Raw genomic sequence first — 20,906 nt, 5'->3', positions numbered from 1 at the left:
CACTCCAGTATTCTTGCCTGGGGAATCCCGTGGACAGAAGAACCTGGCAGGCTACGCTCCAGGGGTCATAAAGTGTTGGACACAACTTAACAACTAAACAGCAACAAATATATGGTCAACAGATTTTTTTTTTTAAACCAAGGAACAAATTAGGTTAAGATAGAGATTTTTCTTTTTCAGTGAGTACTGGAACAACTGGATAAACATATGAAAAAAAAATTAACCTTGACCTCTACTTCATATTCTACAGAAAAATGAATCTGAGGTGAACTGTAGGTCTAAATATAACTTCTGAAACTATAAGGCTTCTAGAAGAAATCATATGAAAATATCTTTGTGACCTAGGAAGAGGCAAAGATAGATAATTTATTTAACAATATAGACTTGTGGATTTTTATCTTACTCAATGATTTATAATTTATTAAACCAATATTTAATTTGTTGCTCAGTTGTCAGATTTGACCAGAAGGAGCCCCTCAAACTGAATCCTATGTCCTCTTGATAGGTCATCATTATTTTTTGAGCACATCTGACATAGAACCATGTCTATCTAGGCTTATTTTGTTCTTTCCTCCCAAAGCTCTAGAATCAGCTATTTCTCCAAGGAGATTTTATTCTTTTTTATTGGGAATGCTGTAGATCTTGGCCGTTCCTTTGCCCACATGAGCAGATGTATTTGATTTTGTAGTCAGTGAGACAGGGATATCAATATCCTTTGGAAGATAGCCATGAAGGACGCTTACCATCCTCCAAGTTCACTTGGAATGTGAATCTCTCCCTGGAAGGAGTTCTTAGTTTCACCTGAGACAAGGCAAGCCTATCTAAAACAAGAGAGAGCTCTACAGGAATATGTTTTCATGCTCAATGTGTAACCATGGGATTCCAGAAGACAGAGGCATTGTGGGCTTGTCAGAGAGTATCAACTTTGAGATGGGAGAGCGTGGCGTGATCAAAGGCTTTAGAGAATATAGTGCCCTCTGGAGGCAGCCAGGAGATTAAACTGGTGGATGAATAATGGAGACGGTTGAGCAAAGTGCTGGGAATAGTTTTAACAGAGAGACGTGAGAGTTTTGTTAGAGAGCCAAATGGGCTTACCCCATCCCACCTTCCCTCCACCCAAGTAGAAGTCTTGATCAGAGAGGAGAGAATGGGTTATTCTAGCAAAATTGGTTGTTTAGCTAGAGATCTGAGGCACACAAAGAATAAAATAGAGAAACTCCCTACTTGCTATCCTTCCAAAGACAGCTCTTTCCAGGTTAGGAGCTGAATGCTTAATACTGGACATTGCAATTATTAGGCATACATATGCTAAAGGGGAAACTGAGGGTAGAGAATCAGTCTTCTTCAACCACTTAAATCTTACTTCTTATTTTTTTCTAACCTAGGAGAGAAGTCAACAGGTTGGGCAAGGCATTGTCTGTAATCAGTGAAGCAAAAATCAGGAATTAGATTAAATGTGGCCCATTGATCTCAGCTTTATGATTAAGGTCTGAGGAAAAGAGAGCTGAACAGACAGAAAAAGGGGCAAATAAGCTGCTTACCCCTGGACCTGTGTGTCTGACCTACTGGAACACACCCCGCCGCCTGGCGGTTATTTTGTTTGTTTTTGTTGTCATTTTTAAAACTTGCAGGCTGGTTGCTTCACAGTGTTGTGTTCGTTTGCGCCGTACATCTATGTGGATCAGTTAGAAGCATGCATATATTCCCTCCCTCTCGTGTCTCTCTCCATCCCTCTAGTCCACTCCATCCCTCTGAGACGTCACAGGGCCCTGCTGCCTGTGGCGTAGGGAGCCAGGCTTGGGGGTTGTTATTTGAAGGTGTGCGCTGCGTCCTGGAAAACACTCACTAGTCTCAGCATCGTCTCTAAGGTGGTGCCCGGCAGCACTTTCCAAAGGTCGTTCCATGGCTCTATCAGCCCTGCGGCTGCAGTCAGGTGGGTCCCTTGTTATGAAATGATGTTATGTAGAATAAACGCTGTGTAAGCCCTGGATGGTGGTGCTTTGGGAAAGTCCTATGGGCAGGAAAAGCAAATCATCCTTTGAAATAGGGCACTCTCTCCGGGTGCATGAAGGGGATTTTACTCACTCAGTGAAGGCAGTGGAAGTTGTGATTTGAGAAAGGCTGAGCCCCAGCAACACCAGTAGTAAATTTTGGGGTGAATCTGGAGTGGATGTAGCAGGAACAGGAGCATGCCTGGGACTGCATCAGTCAGATCATCGGATGGCAGACAGCAAGGCCCTGGAGCAAGTGCCAGTGAGGGTTCCACGGGGAACAGGTGATTCTGCACAGAGAACGGGAGCAGGAATTTCCCTGCCAGAGAGAGAAAGACCCAGCCACTCCCCTATGTCAAAGGCAAGGCTATTTTTCTTGGTATTGTTATTGTCTTTCTTTGTCATGTGCTTTGATTGTTCTCTCCTGTAAGGTTTTTTTGGGGGGATGAATTAGAAATATGGGCTTCCCTGGTAGTTCAGATGGTAAAGAATCCACCTGCAATGAGGGAGACCTGACTTTGATCCTTGGTTTGGGAAGATGCCTTGGAGAAGGGAATGGCTACCCGTGCCAGTGTTCTTGCCTGGAGAATTTCATGGACAGAGGAGCCTCGTGGGCTATGGTCCATGGGATGGCAAAGAGTCAGACACAATTGAATGGCTTTCACTCAGCCACTCAGAAACACGGGTTACACAAGGGACCCTTACATTCAGGTTCAGCCTTGGTGGTGTTGGTGATTCGGGCACGGGCAATGTTGGTGTGGCTTTGGGGCTGGTGTGTAGATTCAGAGAGTTCAGCCTTGGTGGTGTTGGTGATTCGGGCACGGGCGATGTTGGTGTGGCTTCGGGGCTGGTGTGTAGATTCAGAGAGTTCAGCCTTGGTGGTGTTGGTGATTCGGGCACGGGCGATGTTGGTGTGGCTTCGGGGCTGGTGTGTAGATTCAGAGAGTTCAGCCTTGGTGGTGTTGGTGATTCGGGCATGGGCGATGTTGGTGTGGCTTCGGGGCTGGTGTGTAGATTCAGAGAGTTCAGCCTTGGTGGTGTTGGTGATTCGGGCACGGGCGATGTTGGTGTGGCTTCGGGGCTGGTGTGTAGATTCAGAGAGTTCAGCCTTGGTGGTGTTGGTGATTCGGGCACGGGCGATGTTGGTGTGGCTTCGGGGCTGGTGTGCAGATTCAGAAAGGTCAGCCTTGGTGGTGTTGGTGATTCGGGCACGGGCGATGTTGGTGTGGCTTCGGGGCTGGTGTGTAGATTCAGAAAGGTCAGCCTTGGTGGTGTTGGTGATTCGGGCACGGGCGATGTTGGTGTGGCTTTGGGGCTGGTGTGCAGATTCAGAAAGGTCAGCCTTGGTGGTGTTGGTAATTCGGGCACGGGCGATGTTGGTGTGGCTTCGGGGCTGGTGTGCAGATTCAGAAAGGTCAGCCTTCGTGGTGTTGGTGATTCAGGCACGGGCGATGTTGGTGTGGCTTTGGGGCTGGTGTGCAGATTCAGAAAGGTCAGCCTTGGTGGTGTTGGTGATCCGGGCACGGGTGATGTTGGTGTGGCTTCGGGGCTGGTGTGTAGATTCAGAAAGGTCAGCCTTGGTGGTGTTGGTGATTCGGGCACGGGCGATGTTGGTGTGGCTTCGGGGCTGGTGTGTAGATTCAGAAAGGTCAGCCTTGGTGGTGTTGGTGATCCGGGCACGGGTGATGTTGGTGTGGCTTCGGGGCTGTGTGTAGATTCAGAGAGTTCAGCCTTGGTGGTGTTGGTGATTCGGGCACGGGCGATGTTGGTGTGGCTTCGGGGCTGGTGTGTAGATTCAGAAAGTTCAGCCTTGGTGGTGTTGGTGATTCGGGCACGGGTGATGTTGGTGTGGCTTCGGGGCTGGTGTGCAGATTCAGAAAGGTCAGCCTTGGTGGTGTTGGTGATTCGGGCACGGGCGATGTTGGTGTGGCTTTGGGGCTGGTGTGTAGATTCAGAAAGGTCAGCCTTGGTGGTGTTGGTGATTCGGGTACGGGTGATGTTGGTGTGGCTTCGGGGCTGGTGTGTAGACTCAGAGACAGTTGGCCCATCTCACTTGTACTTTAGTTTCCAGAGTTTGCAAAATCACATGGAAATTGAACAGATGTCATTTGATGATGTTGGAAGGTCTGATTATAACACAAATATTTTCAGAAGGAACATGGGAAATGTCAAAAATTGTCAGCTCAGTGAACATCTCTGGTGATAATGTTTTCTAGCAGTAAATTTCTGCTGGTTCTCTCTCTCATTGTCAGTTGAACAAAACACTTGTATGCTTTGCTGGTTTCTAACTAATGAGTTGGTTTTGCTCCTTTAAAACAGTAATATATAATAGAGAGTATCTACTGAGTCAATAAACCTCTAATCAGAACTGTCCTAATAACAAACAGCACAGCATCACATGAAATAAGGTTAAAGGTTCTTAACTTGAATCATATTTCTGGCTTTGAATTTTTCCACAGGAAAACAAAAATGATAAAAGGGATTATGTCATATTTCTTGTGCCCAAGGAAGTACAAAGTTATTTCCTTCGCAGTTCCTCCTTTTTAGAATTTGAAAGTCAAGTAGTCCCCAAATAATTTTTTAATGATATTTAAATGTGCAATTTTCAATACTAGAAATGGTAGGGTCCAAGTCCTACTCTTTTTCAAATTCTGGTCAGTAAATTAATTCTTCATGACTTCTATGGTTTCTTTGATTATTATAGTAATATTTTTATAATGAGCACACTGGTATCTTGTTTAAGAATTTTCTTTAGAGCATGAATATTTTTCTATTTTCTACCAAGCATTGGTATTTGTTTAGCAAAGTAGTCTGCCTTCTGCAGTCTGTCTTTATTCCATGGGAACATGTAGGATTGGAAAAGCTTGTTGGCCCTGACGGTATTCTACCCTTACAAGCCACCTAGAGATTTTCTGTTTCCCACCTTGTTTTGCTTAAGTACCAGTATCAAAGCTTGTATTGTCGTCTTCCTGCCACTGGCACTCCACTCAGTCTCTTTTAGACAGATGTTCTTCTTTATTTTTTTAGCTCTGTTGGGTCTTAGCTGTGGCATGTGGAATCTAGTTCTCTGACCAGGAATCGAACCCAGGCCACTGCCTTGGAAGCGTGAAGTCTTCACCAGCGGACCATCAGGGGAAGTCCCAGGCAGATATTCTTCTAATAGTCCATATGTGTCTAAACCAGCTCAATGACACATGTCCTTGACAAGGGGGAAAGTGGGTCATGTCAGAATAGCAGAGGTCCCATGACCTTTTCCCCCCTCTCTGGTCCTCCCCCAGCTCCCAAATTTCTTCCAGTCTTGAAATGACCTGCTGACCATTCTCCTCTCTAGTCTCTTTCCCTCTTTATTCTCTGCACTTGCTACAAGAACTAGCTTTTCCAAGTGCAATTCTAACCAGAAATCTCTAAAGCCTCTGAGAAATGTATCTTAATATATCTGTATTTTCAAATGTATTTTGACATTGTCTGAATGATGCTTTCCTGGGAGAAGGCTGAGTGGAAGAGCAGAAATGAGCCAAGGGTACTGCCTGAGCATTCCTTAGCCTGGCACATTCTTGGTCTTTCTGTTCTTTGGATGAGATGGAATTCCAGAAATTCAAGGCCATGTTCAATAGTACATAAACTCTTAAAAGATGATGGAAGCCCACCTCTGATAAGCTAGTTAGAGAAGATCCACCTAGGAGGCCTCTCACAAAAAAACCAAGTCCAAGTGCTGTCGTAGAGCTACATGTGAAAAAGTTGAACCTCTTTGAAGGGTGGAACCAGTTGTAGAATCTCTGTGTGAATGCACTTCAAATAAATTGCACGAATAAAAAGAAATGGTTTAAGGGCTTGAGGTCAGCTTTCCAGGGCTAAGATCAGAGAAATCTCTAGTAGTGGTAAAGAAGAAAACTGTAGGGTGAGTAGAGGGGTAATCTGGCAGCAAAGAACTGCCCGTCTTTGGAGCCAGAATAGAACTGCCTCACCCACAGGAGCAGAGGTAGGAGGACCGGTGGCTGGGGTCATTTCAGAGCTGAAGCACAGCTTTGAACCTGGGTCTTAGAGTAAAGCCTGAAAGAAGTTGAGCTGAGTTCTGGCAGGGGAAACAGTGGAAACAGTGGCTGACTTTATTTTTCTGGGCTTCAAAATCACTGCAGATGGTGACTGCAGCCAGGAAATTAAAAGACGCTTACTCCTTGGAAGGAAAGTTATGACCAACCTGGACAGCATATTAAAAAGCTGAGACATTACTTTGCCAACAAAGGTCTGTCTAGTCAAGGCTATGGCTTTTCCAGTGGTCATGTATGGATGTGAGAGTTGGACTATAAAGAAAGCTGAGCACAGAAGAATTGATGCTTTTGAACTGTGGTGTTGGAGAAGACTCTTGAGAATTCCTTGGACTGCAAGGACATCAAACCAGTCCATCCTAAAGGAGATCAGTCCTGGGTGCTCATTGGAAGGACTGATGTTGAAGCTGAAACTCTAATACTTTGGCCACCTGATGCGAAGAGTTGACTCATTTGAAAAGACCCTGATGCTGGGAAAGATTGAGGGCAGGAGGAGAAGGTTCGACAGAGGATGAGATGGTTGGATGGCATCACCGACTTGATGGGCATCGGTTTGGGTGAACTCCGGGAGTTGTTGATGGACAGGGAGGCCTGGCGTGCTGTGATTCATGGGGTCGCAAAAAGTCGGACACGACTGAGCTGAACTGAACTGAGATCTACAGAAATGCGACCTTGTTTACAAGTAGGGTCTTTGCAGATGTGACTAATTTTTTAAAGTCTTTACTGAATTTGTTACAATATTGTTTCTATTTCATGTTTTGGTTTTTTTGGCTGCAAAGCATATGGGATCTTAGCTCTCCAAACAAGGATTGAACTGGCACCCCCTGAATTGGAAGAAGTCTTTTTTAAAAAAATATTTATGTATTTATTTGGCTGCCTCGGGTCTTAGTTGTGGCATGCGGGATCTCTGTTGCCTCATGAGGGATCTTTCGCTGTGGAACTCTCTAGCTGTGGTGCTCTGCCCCCAGAGCTCGAGGGCTCAGGACTGCGGGGTGCAGGCTCTTGCTCTAAGGCATGTGGGATATCAGTTCCCCAACCATGGATAAACCTCACAGTTCCTGCACTGCAAGGCAGATTCCCAATCACTGGGCCACCAGGGAGGTCCCACAGATGCAGTGAATTAAGATGAGGTCGTGCTAGGTTGGGCTTCCCAGGTGGTGCTGGTAGTAACGAACCTGCCTGCCAATGCAGGAGACATAAGAGACGCCGGTTTAATCCCTGGGTCTGGAATATCCCCTGGAAGAGGGCATGGCAACTCACTTAAGCATTCGTGCCTGGAGAATCTCGTGGACAGAGCAGGCTACAATCCTAGGGTCGCAAAGGGTCAGACACAACCGAAGCAATTTAGCACGTGTACTAGGTTAGGGTGGGCCCTGAGTTCTGATGACGTGTTTATTTAGACGTCCACGTGAACACACAGGGACCTAGGTAACATAGAGAAGAAAGTCACATGATGACAGAAGCAGAGACTGAAGTGATGTGTCAGTAAGTCAAGAAAGGCCAGACAGAGTCAGAAACAGGCAGAAGTTAGGAGGAGACAAGGGGCTCAAGCTTCCCGAGAGCATTCAGAGAGGGCAGCGCCCTGACTCTGCGCTTGTGGCCTCTTGAATTGTGAATAAATAAACCTCTTTTCTCAAGAATATTTTGAAAAAATCGTGGTAAAGCACAAGAGATCCACCCTCCTAACAAATGTTTAAGTGTATAATGTATATCAGATCTGTGGAACGTTTTCATTTTGCATGACTGAAACTCTCTATGAGTTGAGTAGCAGCTTTCTCTTTTCCCTTCCTCCCAATCCCTGGCAGCTATCATTCTTTGTGTTTCTGTGAATTTAAATATTTTAGATAGCTCATGTTTGTGGAATCAAGGCAGTATTTGTTCTTCTGTAGCTGGCTTTTATTACACTTAACACAATGTCCTCAAGAGTCATGTTTTAGTCTGGAACAGGATTTCCTTTTTTTTTTATGGCTGGATATTATTCTGTTTTATGTATACACCAAACTTTCTTTATTCACCCATAGATGGATGTTTAAATTATTTCTACCTCTTGGCTATTGTGAATAATGATGTTGTGAACATAAATGCACAAATAACATCTTCAAGATTTCTTATTTCAATTATTTTGAATATATACCCAGATATGGGATTGCTGGATCATTTGTTAGTTCTATTTCTAACTTTTTGAGAAACCTCCACACTGTTTTCCATGGTGGTTGCACCATTTTACATTCCCACTGACAGCACACAAGGGTTCCAATTTTTCTGCCTCTTCAGGCCAACACTTTTATCTCTTGTCATTTTGGTACCTGCCATTTTAATAGCTGTGAGGTAATATCTCATTGGGATTTTGATTTGCATTTCCCTAATGGATAGTGATGATGAGCATTTCTTCATCAGCCATTTTATGTCTTTGGAGAAATGTCGATTCAGATCTTCTGCCCATTTGTTAAATTGGATTATTTGTGTTTTGCTGAGTTGTAAGAATTCTTTATACATTTTAGATATTAACCCCTTATCAGATATATGATTTGCAAATATTTTCTCCCAGTCTGTAAGCTGCTTATCTCTTTTATTTTAAAACCTCTAGTTTGTAGCAATTTGTAATAGCAAATTGTAATTTGTAACCCTGGGAAACTAATAGTATGGAAAATAATTTCAATTATGTAAAATGACCCTATGTTCTATAGAAAAAAAATGTGTAAGGGAAATAGATGGAACTGTTCTTAGTTCTTGTTCCTAAGTGTGGAAATAAAGATGGTTTCCATTTTCTCCTTTGTAAACTTTTGTATCTTCCACGCTATTTGAAATGAGAATCCATTGCTTTCTTTTAGAAAATAAGCAATATATGTTTTAACCTAAACTTCATAAAAACCTTCAAAGATATTTTGAAAGTCCATCATGTAGTAAACACTTATTGAATATCTATGATTTACTTGGCATTGTTCCAAATGCTGGATTGAGACAGAGTTCCTACCCTCAAACTGTCTACATTCACATATGAGGAAATAGACCAAATGTAGTTAAGGGAATAAATCAATAAAATAATTTTTGTACATGTGAGAACTAAGTAGAAGATAAAATACAAGAATGTAATAGAGAGGGTCTAGAGTGGTAAAGCAGCCGAGACAGTGATTATTTTACTGAGATCTCAGTGAGGTGAGGGCAGGAGCTGCGGTGAGGCTCTGGAAGCAGAAGGAATAGTGAGTACACGCCCCGAGATGGGAAGGAGCTGGTCTGTCTGAGGGGCAGACATGCAGCTGGAGTGGAGTGATTGACGGGGCAGGGGAGGGAGACGTGTGGGGCGGATCTTCGGGGATGGAGGCCGTAGCAGAGGTCTGCAGGTCCAGGTGTGGCCCGGTCCCGCTGAGGAGGCTGTGCGGTGGCAATGCGGAGTCCACTGGAGGGTTTTGATCAGGGAAGCATAATGTATCGGTAATTGCCTAGAAACTCACTCTGGCCGTTGTGTGGAGGGAGTACGTCGTGTGTGCCTCTGTGTGAGGGGCTTCAAGAAACAAAAGCCAGTCCAGGCAGTTGAAACAGAAAGGAGTGAATTAAAGAAGCCTCGGGAGCTCACAGAAACTCTGAGAGGGCCAGAGAATCGCATTCGGAGACTGCACAAGCATACCTTCTCCAGTGACATGCTGGCTCCTCCAGTGGGGACCCTACTGGGCCTCAGGGACATGGGACCCTACTGGGCCTCAGGGTCACAGGCCCTACAGCTTGCATTTGAATCCTAGACCCAGGACTTAGGAAAAGACATCTAGCTTTTCCTAAGCTAACGTAGATTCTAATCTGAAGCAAACCTCTGATACAGTTTAGGATTTCTTTAGCTAAGAAACTCAGGAATCAATTTAGTTATTTTTCCTCTTTCTTTGAAAAGGATTATTTTAATGAAAAATTTCCAGTTGCTTCCAGTTTTCCTAAACCATTTTAGATTCTTTCATTTATATTAATTTTATTTTTGAAATATTTGATCTTTTTAAGACTGTCTGCTTTTTACTGAGTAACATTTAGTGACAAAAGTATACTTTTTTCCTTCTGAATTTGTTCTCTTTAATGAAAGTTTCATACAAAACATTAACTTAGATTTTAAGAAACCTCTAAGAATAATCTGACATAACCTACTGATGGTCAGTTAAGCTGATCCAGCTTTCCAAAGTGGGTCAAATGCTATATTTATAAAAATTCATAGCTGAGATCAGCTAATACAATTACACACTCCAGAAACAAGAGTAAGAAAGTGCAGGGTTTGTACATCCTATATAGAAGCCTGTTTCTTTCTCTCTGTGTTTTATACACAGACATACACACATGTGTGCATATATCTCACCTAGAATTCTTTGCTTGGTGTAGTGGAAAGACTGTAGGACTTAGAAGCTAGTACCAATTTTCTACTACCTGAAAACCTTTAGAATGGCCTTGAGTAGGTCATTTATGTTTTGTTCCCTTTTATTCTCAACCACAATGGATTGTTGAAAGCTGCTGCTAAGTCACTTCAGTTGTGTCTGACTCTGTGTGACCCCATCCATAGATGGCAGCCCACCAGGCTCTCCCATCCCTGGGATTCTCCAGGCAAGAACACTGGAGTGGGTTGCCATTTCCTTCTCCAATGCATGAAAGTGAAACGTGAAAGTGAAGTCACTCAGTTGTGTCCAACTCTTCGCGACCCCACGGACCACAGCCTACCAGGCTCCTCCATCCATGGGATTTTCCAGGCAAGAGTACTGGAGTGGGGTGCCATTGCCTTCTACCCTAACCCTAAAGGAGATCAGTCCTGGGTGTTCAATGGAAGGACTGATGTTGAAGCTGAAACTCCAATACTTTGGCCACCTGATGCAAAGAGCTGACTCATTTGAAAAGACCCTGATGCTGGGAAAGATTGAGGGCAGGAGGAGAAGGGGATGACAGAAAGTGAGATGGTTGGATGGCATCACCGACTTGATGGACATGGGTTTGGGTGGACTCCGGGAGTTGGTGATGGACAGGGAGGCCTGGCGTGCTGCTGTGGGGTCGCTAAGAGTCGGGCACGACTGAGTGACTGAGCTGACTGACTGAAGAGAGACATGAATTCTGAAGTACTTGTTAGCTCTAGTTTCTCTTCCTCTTAAGCTACGGCTTCTTGGTAGGCGTATTCTCAGCGTTTCCAGCACCTGCCTGCAAGGGTAGGAGTCATGTCAAAGCCAAATCAACTGTAGTGCTGTTGCCGGTCTGCATGTAGTCACCTTTCCTGTGGGTCCTGGAACCGACTGTTGGAGATGCCTTAATGCGCACTGAAGCTCTTTCGTCAAGTCAGTGTACCCATGGTGCATCTGTTTCATGGACTCTGTTGATCATGAAACTGGGTTTTCTTATTTGGGATGATAACTGGTAACTGACTCTTCACTCCCTTTCCCCTGTTTCTCTACTCTGATGGGCTGGTGAGACATCACTTATTTGCAAGTTTCCATTAGAAGCAGTCTAGGAGGCCAGACTCATGAATCACAACAGAGTGGAAGGTGCCCAGGGACTTCTGATGGGAAACTGGAAAGAGCAAAGTTGAAAGCCATAGTGATTTCTTGCTCTTCACTCTGAAGTTATCCAAATCAGCTGAGTGGGTGAATATTTAATGTTACCACGGCACATACGTAATTTGTCCTGTCTGCTTTTGATCTTTATGCCAATTTTATAATCTTAATAACATTTTAATTAAAAATAAATGAACTGAACACTCCAACAGAACATTTTAAATGGAGACTATCAGGTTGGAAGCCCAAGGTCAGCTGGAGAGACAAACAAAATGAAAATATTTCAAAAATATATACAGCTGAGGTGTCTCTCCCCATCTGCTCACAGATCATAGTATGTCAATGACCAAGGCATCCTAAAAGTCTTAAAGGCAGGTCCCAACTCACAGAGAGAGGGAGATCCAGACCACCTTTGGTTTTGGACTGTTCCTTGAATGTACATATTCCCTTCTCCCTTTGGACATTAATCTCCCAGGGCTTATTGGCTTAGAGAACTTTCATTTTTCAAAAAAATATTTATTTATTTTTGGCGGCACCAGGTCTTTATTTGCGGTATGTATTCTCTCGAGTTGAGGCACACAGGCTCTAGACCATGCAGGTTCAGTAGTTATGGCTCAAGGGCTTAGTTGCCCCATGGCATGTGGGATCTTTTTTCCTTGATCAGGGATTGAACCCACTTCCCCTGCTTTGGAAGGTGGATTCTTAACCACTGGACAACCAGGGAAGTCCTTAGAGCGCTTTCTGTCCTAAGCAGAAGTTTGAGGTGGCTGAGTCAGACTCAGACCTTCCCTGTTATCTAGTAAGTACCAAAGTCATATGCCCTTATTTGACCAAATTCATAATATATAGATGAGTGTATATAAAGGAATAATGCCCTGTACTTCCTAGAGAAGTTTACTTTCAAAAAAATACCACTGGTTTCAACACATATCTAAAGGAATTTCAAACAGTCTCAGAGAAAAAGGTACAAAGTGGAAGGAGTGTGAGTGGAGGTGCTTTTGAATTCAATACCCTAGTGTCCTAGAATTTCTGGGGCAGTTCTGGTTTCAAATAGGTCTTGTCATTGTCCATAGGATGTTTTAATATTTGTTTGAAACACGTGACCAATCAGCCACAATGTATATGCCCCAGTCCCTAATGACTGCATTTTAAAATTACATGATTATAGGGAATCTCTGGCGGTCCAGTGGTTAGGACTCTGCATTTTCACTCTCGGGACCCTTAGATTCTACAAGCGCTGCAGCACGCCCCCGCACCCCCCCAAAAAAACTCAGTTATTTAAAAAAAATCACACTATTGTTAAAGTTTTGGACTATAGTTTTGGAGAAAACAATATTTATATTTTTAGAATCTCATTGACAGTGGGATTGGGTTTTTATTCATGGTCTACCTCTTCATTATATCTTGGGATTCTGATTCTATTAGAATTGTTAAGCACAAAGGAAAAATGACCATCAAATTAGGAATTGAAACAAAGCTGAATTTATTGATTGCTTGGCAAAACCCCATCAGTCAGCTGCGAGGACAGTGAGTCTCTCCAAGTGGAGATTAACAGGGCACCAAAGGAGGAATCACAGGTGGATTCTGAGTTCAGGGCTCTGACTGCCTCCCATGGCAGAGACACCATTTCTTTCTAAATGGTCACTTTCGGGTTCCAGGGGACTGATGTTGGTGTTCAGTCAGGTCTGACTCTATGTGACCCCATGGACTGCAACACACCAAATGTCCTTGTCATTCACTATCTCCTGGAGTTCGCTCAAACTCATGTCCATTGAGCCGGTGATGCCATCCAACCATATGCTGGGAGATCAGATTTCCAGCCAGTGTGAGATGAGTTCTGTAAGACATCAGTGGTCTAAAGTCATGCACCAGACATGCTTGTTGTGTGCCCACGTCTGAGGCTTAGCATGGTTGCTTTTGCTTTCTCTTCTTGATGAAATAGGTGTTGAAACAAGAAGTCATTATGATGGTGGACATTAAAAACAAAAGTTTTAAGGCTTTGAATTAAACAGTAATAGGGACTGTTTATTTGCACTCATTTATTTACTTATTCATTCTTTTTCATAAGTTATTTGTCCAGTTCCTACCACATGCCTGTTATTGCTGAATGACAGAAAGTGAAGTCGCTTAGCTGTGTCTGACTCTTTGCGACCCCACGGACTGTAACCTATCAGGCTCCTCTGACCATGGGATTTTCCAGGGAAGAATACTGGGTGGGCTGCCTTTTCCTTCTCCAGGGGAATCTTTCCGACCCGGGGATTGAACCCAGGTCTCCTTCATGGCAGGCAGACGCTTTACCATCTGAGCAACCAGGGAAGCTGGTGATAGGGATGAATGATAGGGATGACAGATGTAAGCCAGACGTCACATGAGACCAATTTCCTATCCTAAGGACTCTGAGAAATCTAATATCTTCTGCAGGGTTTGCATTTACTGGTTGCTCAGAACTGAAACCTGCAGCTTACTGTCAACCTGAGCATGACTTTACTAATCAACACTCTTCATTAATCAGACTTTATTTTTTCTGGGAAATTCTTATCCAGGAAGATGTCTGTCTCATGGACTTTCTGAAATCCATTTATTTCAATAATGAACTACCTAAGTAGCCTTCATCAAGGTAAACAGTTTCCTCCCTAGAACAATGGATTTATTCAACTGGGTTTATCAAAGGACTGTTTATTCTCCAAGATTTCCTTTAAAATCTTTTTCTCTCTGTGTCTGCCAACTAAACTATTGCATCACAAATTTCACTCAATTCTCCTTTCACACTGAAGGACTCATCTTAAATCAAACCCTTATCTTTCCTTTGCACTCCCTTTAAAGATGTTGTTAAGAGTCTGTCAAGGTAATGACCTCCTTTATTGGGAAGAGCAATACACTTGGCTTTGCTTAATCTATGAAATTTTGGTGGGCCTTTTGGGTAGTTGGTAATCAGAAGCTCAGCTGTTAAAGAATCTATCTGCAATGCAGGAGACCCTGGTTCAATTCCTGGGTCAGGAAAACCCCCTGGAGAAGGGATAGGCTGCCCACGCTAGCATTCTGGGGTTTCCCTGGTGGTTCAGACCATAAAGAATCTGCCTGCAGTGTGGGAGATCTGGGTTCGATCCCTGGGTTGGGATGATCCCCTGGAGAAAGGCATGGCAACCCAAGCTGGTATTATTGCCTTGAGAATACCAATGGATAGAGGAGCCTGGCTGGCTACAGTCCATGGGGTTACAAAGAGTCAGACACTACTGACTGACTAAGCACGCACGCACAAGCGCGCGGGCACACACACACACACACACACACGGATTATATCCTCAAGGTGGCTCTGGGTTTAGTTTTTGGTCTCATTGAAATTTTATGTATCACCATCTATTCCTGTCTCTTATCTGCTCTATGCTGACTAAGACATAAAATTGTCTCCCTTTCTTGCTTTCCAAAATCCCTCAATCCCCAAATTTGGCCAACACAAAATCCGTTTGTGCAAAGCATTTAGTATTCTGGTGACATAAATGGTGAAAGTGAAAGTGGAGCGAAAGTGTTGTTTGCTCAGTCATATTTGACTCTTTGAGACCCCATGGACTATAGCCCACCAGGCTCCTCTGTCTATGGAATTCTGCAGGCAAGAATCCTGGAGTGGGTAGCCATTTCCTGCTCCAGGGGATCGCCTTGATCCAGGGATCGAACTTGCATCTCCTGCATTGCAGATTCTCTGCCGTCTGAGCCACCAGGAGCCCTAAAGGGGTACGTATGTATCAGCAACGACAACTTAAAATTGGACATTAGACAACATTGTCCTTGAGAGTCCTTCAACCTCCCCATCTTCTAGACCAGTGCTGCTCAAAGTGTGGACTCATCAATTCACCGTGAGGTTAATCTTGGAATTGAGAGTAAGCATTTACAACAATTGATCAGGGATGATTGAAAACTACCCCCCTCCAAAAATAACACACTCCAACAAGAAAAAACTTACAAAAACCCAAAACCCTGTCCCTCACCACAGAGAGTTTGAGAAACATTCTCCAGAATCTCCAACTTTTGATTTAGTGGGATAACCCCACCTTCACCCTTAAGCAATCCTGGGAAATTCAGTTCTCCTTACCGTGTTACATAGAGCGATTTATGGTATTTCCTGTTCCTCTGCTTTGGATTTACTTCTGAATGTGTAGAGACACATCTAAGGCACTCTGCTAAACAATGGCTGTGTACTCTAGTTCCCACCATGAAAGTGCACAAAAGAATTGGACGCGGTCTTGCAGTTTTGGTCTTGTCTTTTCTCTCTCTACAAGAATCTCTGAGAGAGAATTGTTGTTGGTTGGTCACTAAGTCAAGTCTGATTCTTTTGTGACCCCATGGACTGTAGCCCACACCGCTCCTCTGTCCATGGGGTTTCCCCCAGGGAATGGATTGCCATTTACTTCTCCAAGGGATCTTCCCGCACCAAAGATCACATTCTTTACCACTGTGCACCAGGGAGCCTGAGAAAAAGAACAGACCACATCAAAGGTCCTTTCTGTCTAAGAGAACTATGGCGTTCTTCCTAATGGGTACAAGTTGCTATCGTCAGCTTTGGCTTTAATATTTTTTGTCCCATTACATCATAGTAAATTAGATATTGTCCCTGACCTTAAAGAACTCATCATTTTGTGAAGAAGTAGGCAGGTAAGCACCTCATGGTAGTACTGCAAGGTCAGTGCAGAGAGAGCTCCCACGTGTCAGAGGGATGCTGAGGGTGGAGGACCAAGCCTGCCTGGGGATTCAGGGGACACGGTGCTTTATGCCACTGATCAGATGAGTGAATGAAGCATGGTGGATGAAATGCTGCTATGCCATGGATCTAAAACAGGATTCACGCTATTTCCCTTCTCTAGATGACGGTGGTTTACCCTCCAGTGGTACCAATATGCAGTAGAGATAATACTGAGAGTGGAGGGATGGCAGGAGCTTCATGATTATAGAAACTCAGAGGCATTTAATTGAATTTCCAACAGATGGGGAATAATGAAATCATTTATTATCATTTCACAATGCGTTAATTCATAGGTAAACCTCCCATGATCAAATGGTTTTATCCAGCCTCCTGCTAAAGTTTTAATATTTTCATTTGATCCAACTCTGTTATTTCCTGGCTCAATTTAGTGATTAATGTGGCATAAAAGTAACGATTTCTTGATTATTAAAATCCTATTTGCTGCACATTATAAATAGAATCTATTTTAAAGCCATTACTAAATAAATAGTCTGTAATAATAAACTAACATGGAACAATCATCTTAGAAAACCTTAATGACAAGTTTATCAGAGAATTTTAATTCAAAACAGTATCACAAAAATAAACTCAGCTGCTAATTTTTTCTCATTAAAACAACTTTTTGATGTTGAATAATACATAAAATAACTCGCTTTGCCAATAACAGTCTATGGCATTTCTCCTAAATTTCATGAGCAGAACAGGGCAGTTGCACATAGAATGATCAGGAATTCTGATTATGGTGGTGCTGAGGTGGCTTAGCCAGGAGCTCAGTTAAAACTGTCAACAGCTTCCCGATGTCCAAATGCAGGGCTAACCCTTTCCTTATATTTCTGACCTTCTGAAGTGTTCATTTATGAGAGTAAGTGTGAAACATCTGACCATGAATCAGCACCCTCAAACTAGTCCCATGGAACTGGCCTTTCCCCGGAAGAAACATATGGGGGTGTTATCCAATGGCACAAATATTCACAAGCTCACATTATTTATTTCTAAAATAATCCATTTCATTGGAGACAAAGAACACATAGAGTTAAAAAATGTTAATCATATCACCATTCAGAGGTGGTCACAGTCAATACTTTGATGTTCATTCTTTTGGATCTATGTCTATGTATCACATACTGTATATCTAAATGTCAAGGAAGAAATGCAAATGTTTAGATGTACTTTTCTGAATGGGCTCCTTTGTCTTTTGCTTTTATTAACTTATTTTGGGTGACTTAAAATGTTGTATATTCCTTGTGGGATTAGATCAGAAAACATAGCTTGATCCTATGATAATCAAAGTTTCCTACTAATTTTCTTTTCCAGACGTACTTGCACAAAAGGTGCAGACCACATATCACATAGAGGAGACAAAAAACTTATCATGAACTTGTCATTTAATCAGTATGCTTCAGCATCACAATTTTATGTCCTTACACATTATTTCATTTGGGGTCATTTTAGGGAGAACCGTCTTGGTTTCAAGAAATACCCTTGCTCAAGGCTTCTCAATGAAAAAGTGCTTCGTTGCAGGGATACCTGTGGGCTGGTGCTGGACCCAGAAAGCTGTGGCCGTTTAAGGCAGCCCTAGGACAGTTCTCCTCTCTGCACATCTGTTGCATTCACTTCTTTTTACTACCAGCATCCTTCCTCATAACTCTTGTCTCTGTTTATGTGATGACCTTCTCTGTCTAGATTAATGCAGTGTGGGAACCCTTAACCCATCGTTTTGGTTCTGTCTCTGTCCGACAGCTCTAGTCTCTTGATTTGCTGTAGTCTGTGCTCATCACTTTACGCCTGACCATTCAGTCCGTCCACCTCTGGCAGGGTGAGGTCAGGTTCACGTGGTGTAAAAGTTGGCCTCGCCGCTCAGGAAGAACTATAGATGAGGCAGATACTTTAGAAGGGCAAACGGTCAAGCATGCAGTAATCAACAATTCTAATGCAGATATCTCTGCAGTTGGCTAATAAATTCCCCAAAGTCAGATCCTTGACCCAGACTATACACATTTAAAGAGCTTTTGGCGTAAATTGCCAAATCCCTCTCTAAAAATGTACTCACTTATATTCTTACCTGTAGAATCACTTACCTTCCCCTCACCTGCATCAGTGTCGTGTGTTGTACTATCACTATTTCATTTTCAGATTTTTTTAATTTTTGAATCTCTAAGAGAGAAATTTAGTAGGTAAATAATTATGAAACATAAATTTTGTTTTACCAATATCATTGTTGAGTGCATGCTCAAAGTGTCCAACCCTTTGCGACCCCAGGGACTGGTCCCACCAGGCTCCTCTGTCCGTGGGATTATCCAGGCAAGAACACTGAAGTGGGTTGCCATTTCCTCTTCCAGGGACTCTTCCTGATCTAGAGATTGAACCTGTGTCTCTTGTATCTCCTGCATTGGCAGGCAGATTCTTTACCACTAGCACCATCTGGGGAGCCTGTGTATAAGTAGGGGACAATTAAATCAACCCCACTAGCTACAGTTGTGATGTGGATTCCATACACTGTAACACATAAAACCAACGTCATCCACCCACTTCAAAGTGACAAAGAAGTGTCCTGGGTTCCTTAAGAAATGCATTTCCTTATTTACTAATGAACTGGAAACCCATTTTATATGTTTATGGGCCAGTTTTTTCCCTTCTGTGACATGTTTGTTTATATTTTTCCTAATAAGTTATTTATCTTTTTTCTCATTGATTCACAATTCTTCATCTGCTATTCTACTCCTAAGTATATTTTCCAGAGAAATTCTTGTACAACTGTTCATATAAATGTATACGGTGGTTTTAGTCCCTAAGTAGTGTCCAACTCTTGTGACCCCATGGGCTATAGACCACCAGGCTCCTCTGTCCATGGGATTTCCCAGGCAAGAATACTGGAGTGTGTTGCCATTTCCTTCTCCAGGGGATCTTCTCAATCTAGGAATCGAACCCAGGTCTCCTGCATTGCAGGCAGTTCTTTACCAACTGAGCTATGAGGGAATCCCATAAATGTATATAAATGTTCATAAGTGGCATTTTTCTTAACAGTGATAAACTGGGAACCAAGACATGGAAGCAACCTAAATGTCCATCCGGATGAATGGATAAAGAAAAAGTCGTATATAAACACAATGGAATATTACTCGGCCATGAAAGAGTGTAATAATGCCATTTGTAGCAACATAGATATACCTAGATATACTTCACTTTATGAAGTATATAAAGTATATAAAGTGAAGATATACTTCACTTTACTAAGTGAAGTAAGTCAGAAAGAGATATCATATGATATCACTCATATGTGGAATCTAAAATATGACACAAATAAACTTATCTACAAAAAAGAAAGAGATTCACAGACATAGAGAAAAGACCTGTAGTTGCCAAGGGGGTGGGCTGGATTGTAAGTTTAGGATCCGTAGATGCAAACAGATACATATGTATTGGAAAAACAACCATGTCCTGCTTATAGCACAGGGAACTATATTCAATAGCCTGTAATAAACCATAATAAAAAATATGAAAAAATATATACATATATATATGTAACTGAATCACTTTGCTGTATACCAGACTAACATAATATTGTAAATGAAGTACACATCAATAAAATAAAGAAAAAAAAGAGAAATGAATTTTTTTAAATTGTGAAGTTATTCAACTAGACAGCCATAAAAATAAATGAATTGCAGTTATGTTTTAGTTATCTACAGTTGTACAACAAACTACCTCGATACTCAGTGGCTGAGAACAACAGGAACCTTTTCATAGTAGAATTATTGCTTTTTATGTTTCTTTGTGTTGACTTGTTTATCTGCTAGTTTTTGCCTGGACTCACTCATGAGGCTACATGTAGCTGGCAGGTCAGTGGGGACTGGACTCAGCAGCCACAGCTGGGACAATAGGGCCTCTCTTTCCACATGCCTGGATTTCTCTGCAGCATGGTGGTCTCAGAGTAGTGTAAAGAGAATGAAAGCAGGAGATGCAATCCCTGGAAATTGTATAGCATCAGTTCTGCTGTATTCTGTTGGTCTAAAGAGTTACTATATAATCCCAGGTTTAAGGAGTGAGGAAATGGGCTCCACATTTGGATGGAAGGCATAGCAAAATGACATAACAAATGAGAATGAATAAAAGGAGGAACAATTCATGGAGGCCATTATTTTAACACTCTACTATAATAACGTTTGCATGTTTGGTAACCATCCTGTTCTTACTCTCTCAATTCTGTCCAGTTTTCTATAACTCTCCTGAAATTCAAGGGATTGTTTATTTTTTAATATGGACTTTCTGAGTTTTAGGAGGGTGCCTCCCAATCATTTCCTGGATCCTGACATTCTGGAAAGAAAAATCCCTAATGTCTGCATTTCCTATCTGCCTGGCTAAATTTTTTAAGCTCTCAGTAGTCCCTGTAATGGTTTGTTTTAATGTGTCAGCTCGTCTAGGCTACAGTACCTACCTGTTTGGTCAAACATACCTGGACGGTGCTCTGCAGGTGTTTTTTAGATGAGATTAACATTTGAGTTGCTTCCCTGGTGGCTCAGTGGTAGGGAATCCACTTGCTGAACTGCAGACACAGGTTTACTCCCTGGGCTGGGAAGACCCCCTGGGAAGGAAATGGCAACCCACTTCCATATTCTTGCCTGGGAAATTG

General features: G+C 42.7%; 1 protein-coding gene across 1 annotated transcript in view; it reads right to left on the bottom strand.

The window, feature by feature from the left end:
* Positions 1-2,664: 2,664 nt before the first annotated feature.
* The window catches only part of LOC139030898 (serine-rich adhesin for platelets-like), a 71,644-nt gene continuing 53,402 nt past the window's right edge, over positions 2,665-20,906 (bottom strand). Inside the window, exons 2-3 of the mRNA XM_070454853.1 lie at positions 3,438-4,007; positions 2,665-3,384 (exon numbers count right to left, since the gene is read on the bottom strand). Of these exons, the coding sequence (XP_070310954.1) occupies positions 2,665-3,384; positions 3,438-4,007 (1,290 nt within the window). The remainder of the gene's footprint in view (positions 3,385-3,437; positions 4,008-20,906) is intronic.

Source organism: Odocoileus virginianus, chromosome 24 (assembly GCF_023699985.2).
Source record: "Odocoileus virginianus isolate 20LAN1187 ecotype Illinois chromosome 24, Ovbor_1.2, whole genome shotgun sequence".
Taxonomy (NCBI): domain Eukaryota; kingdom Metazoa; phylum Chordata; class Mammalia; order Artiodactyla; family Cervidae; genus Odocoileus; species Odocoileus virginianus.
The sequence above is the reverse complement of the archived record's forward strand: the minus strand, read 5'-3'. Positions and strand labels throughout refer to the sequence as shown.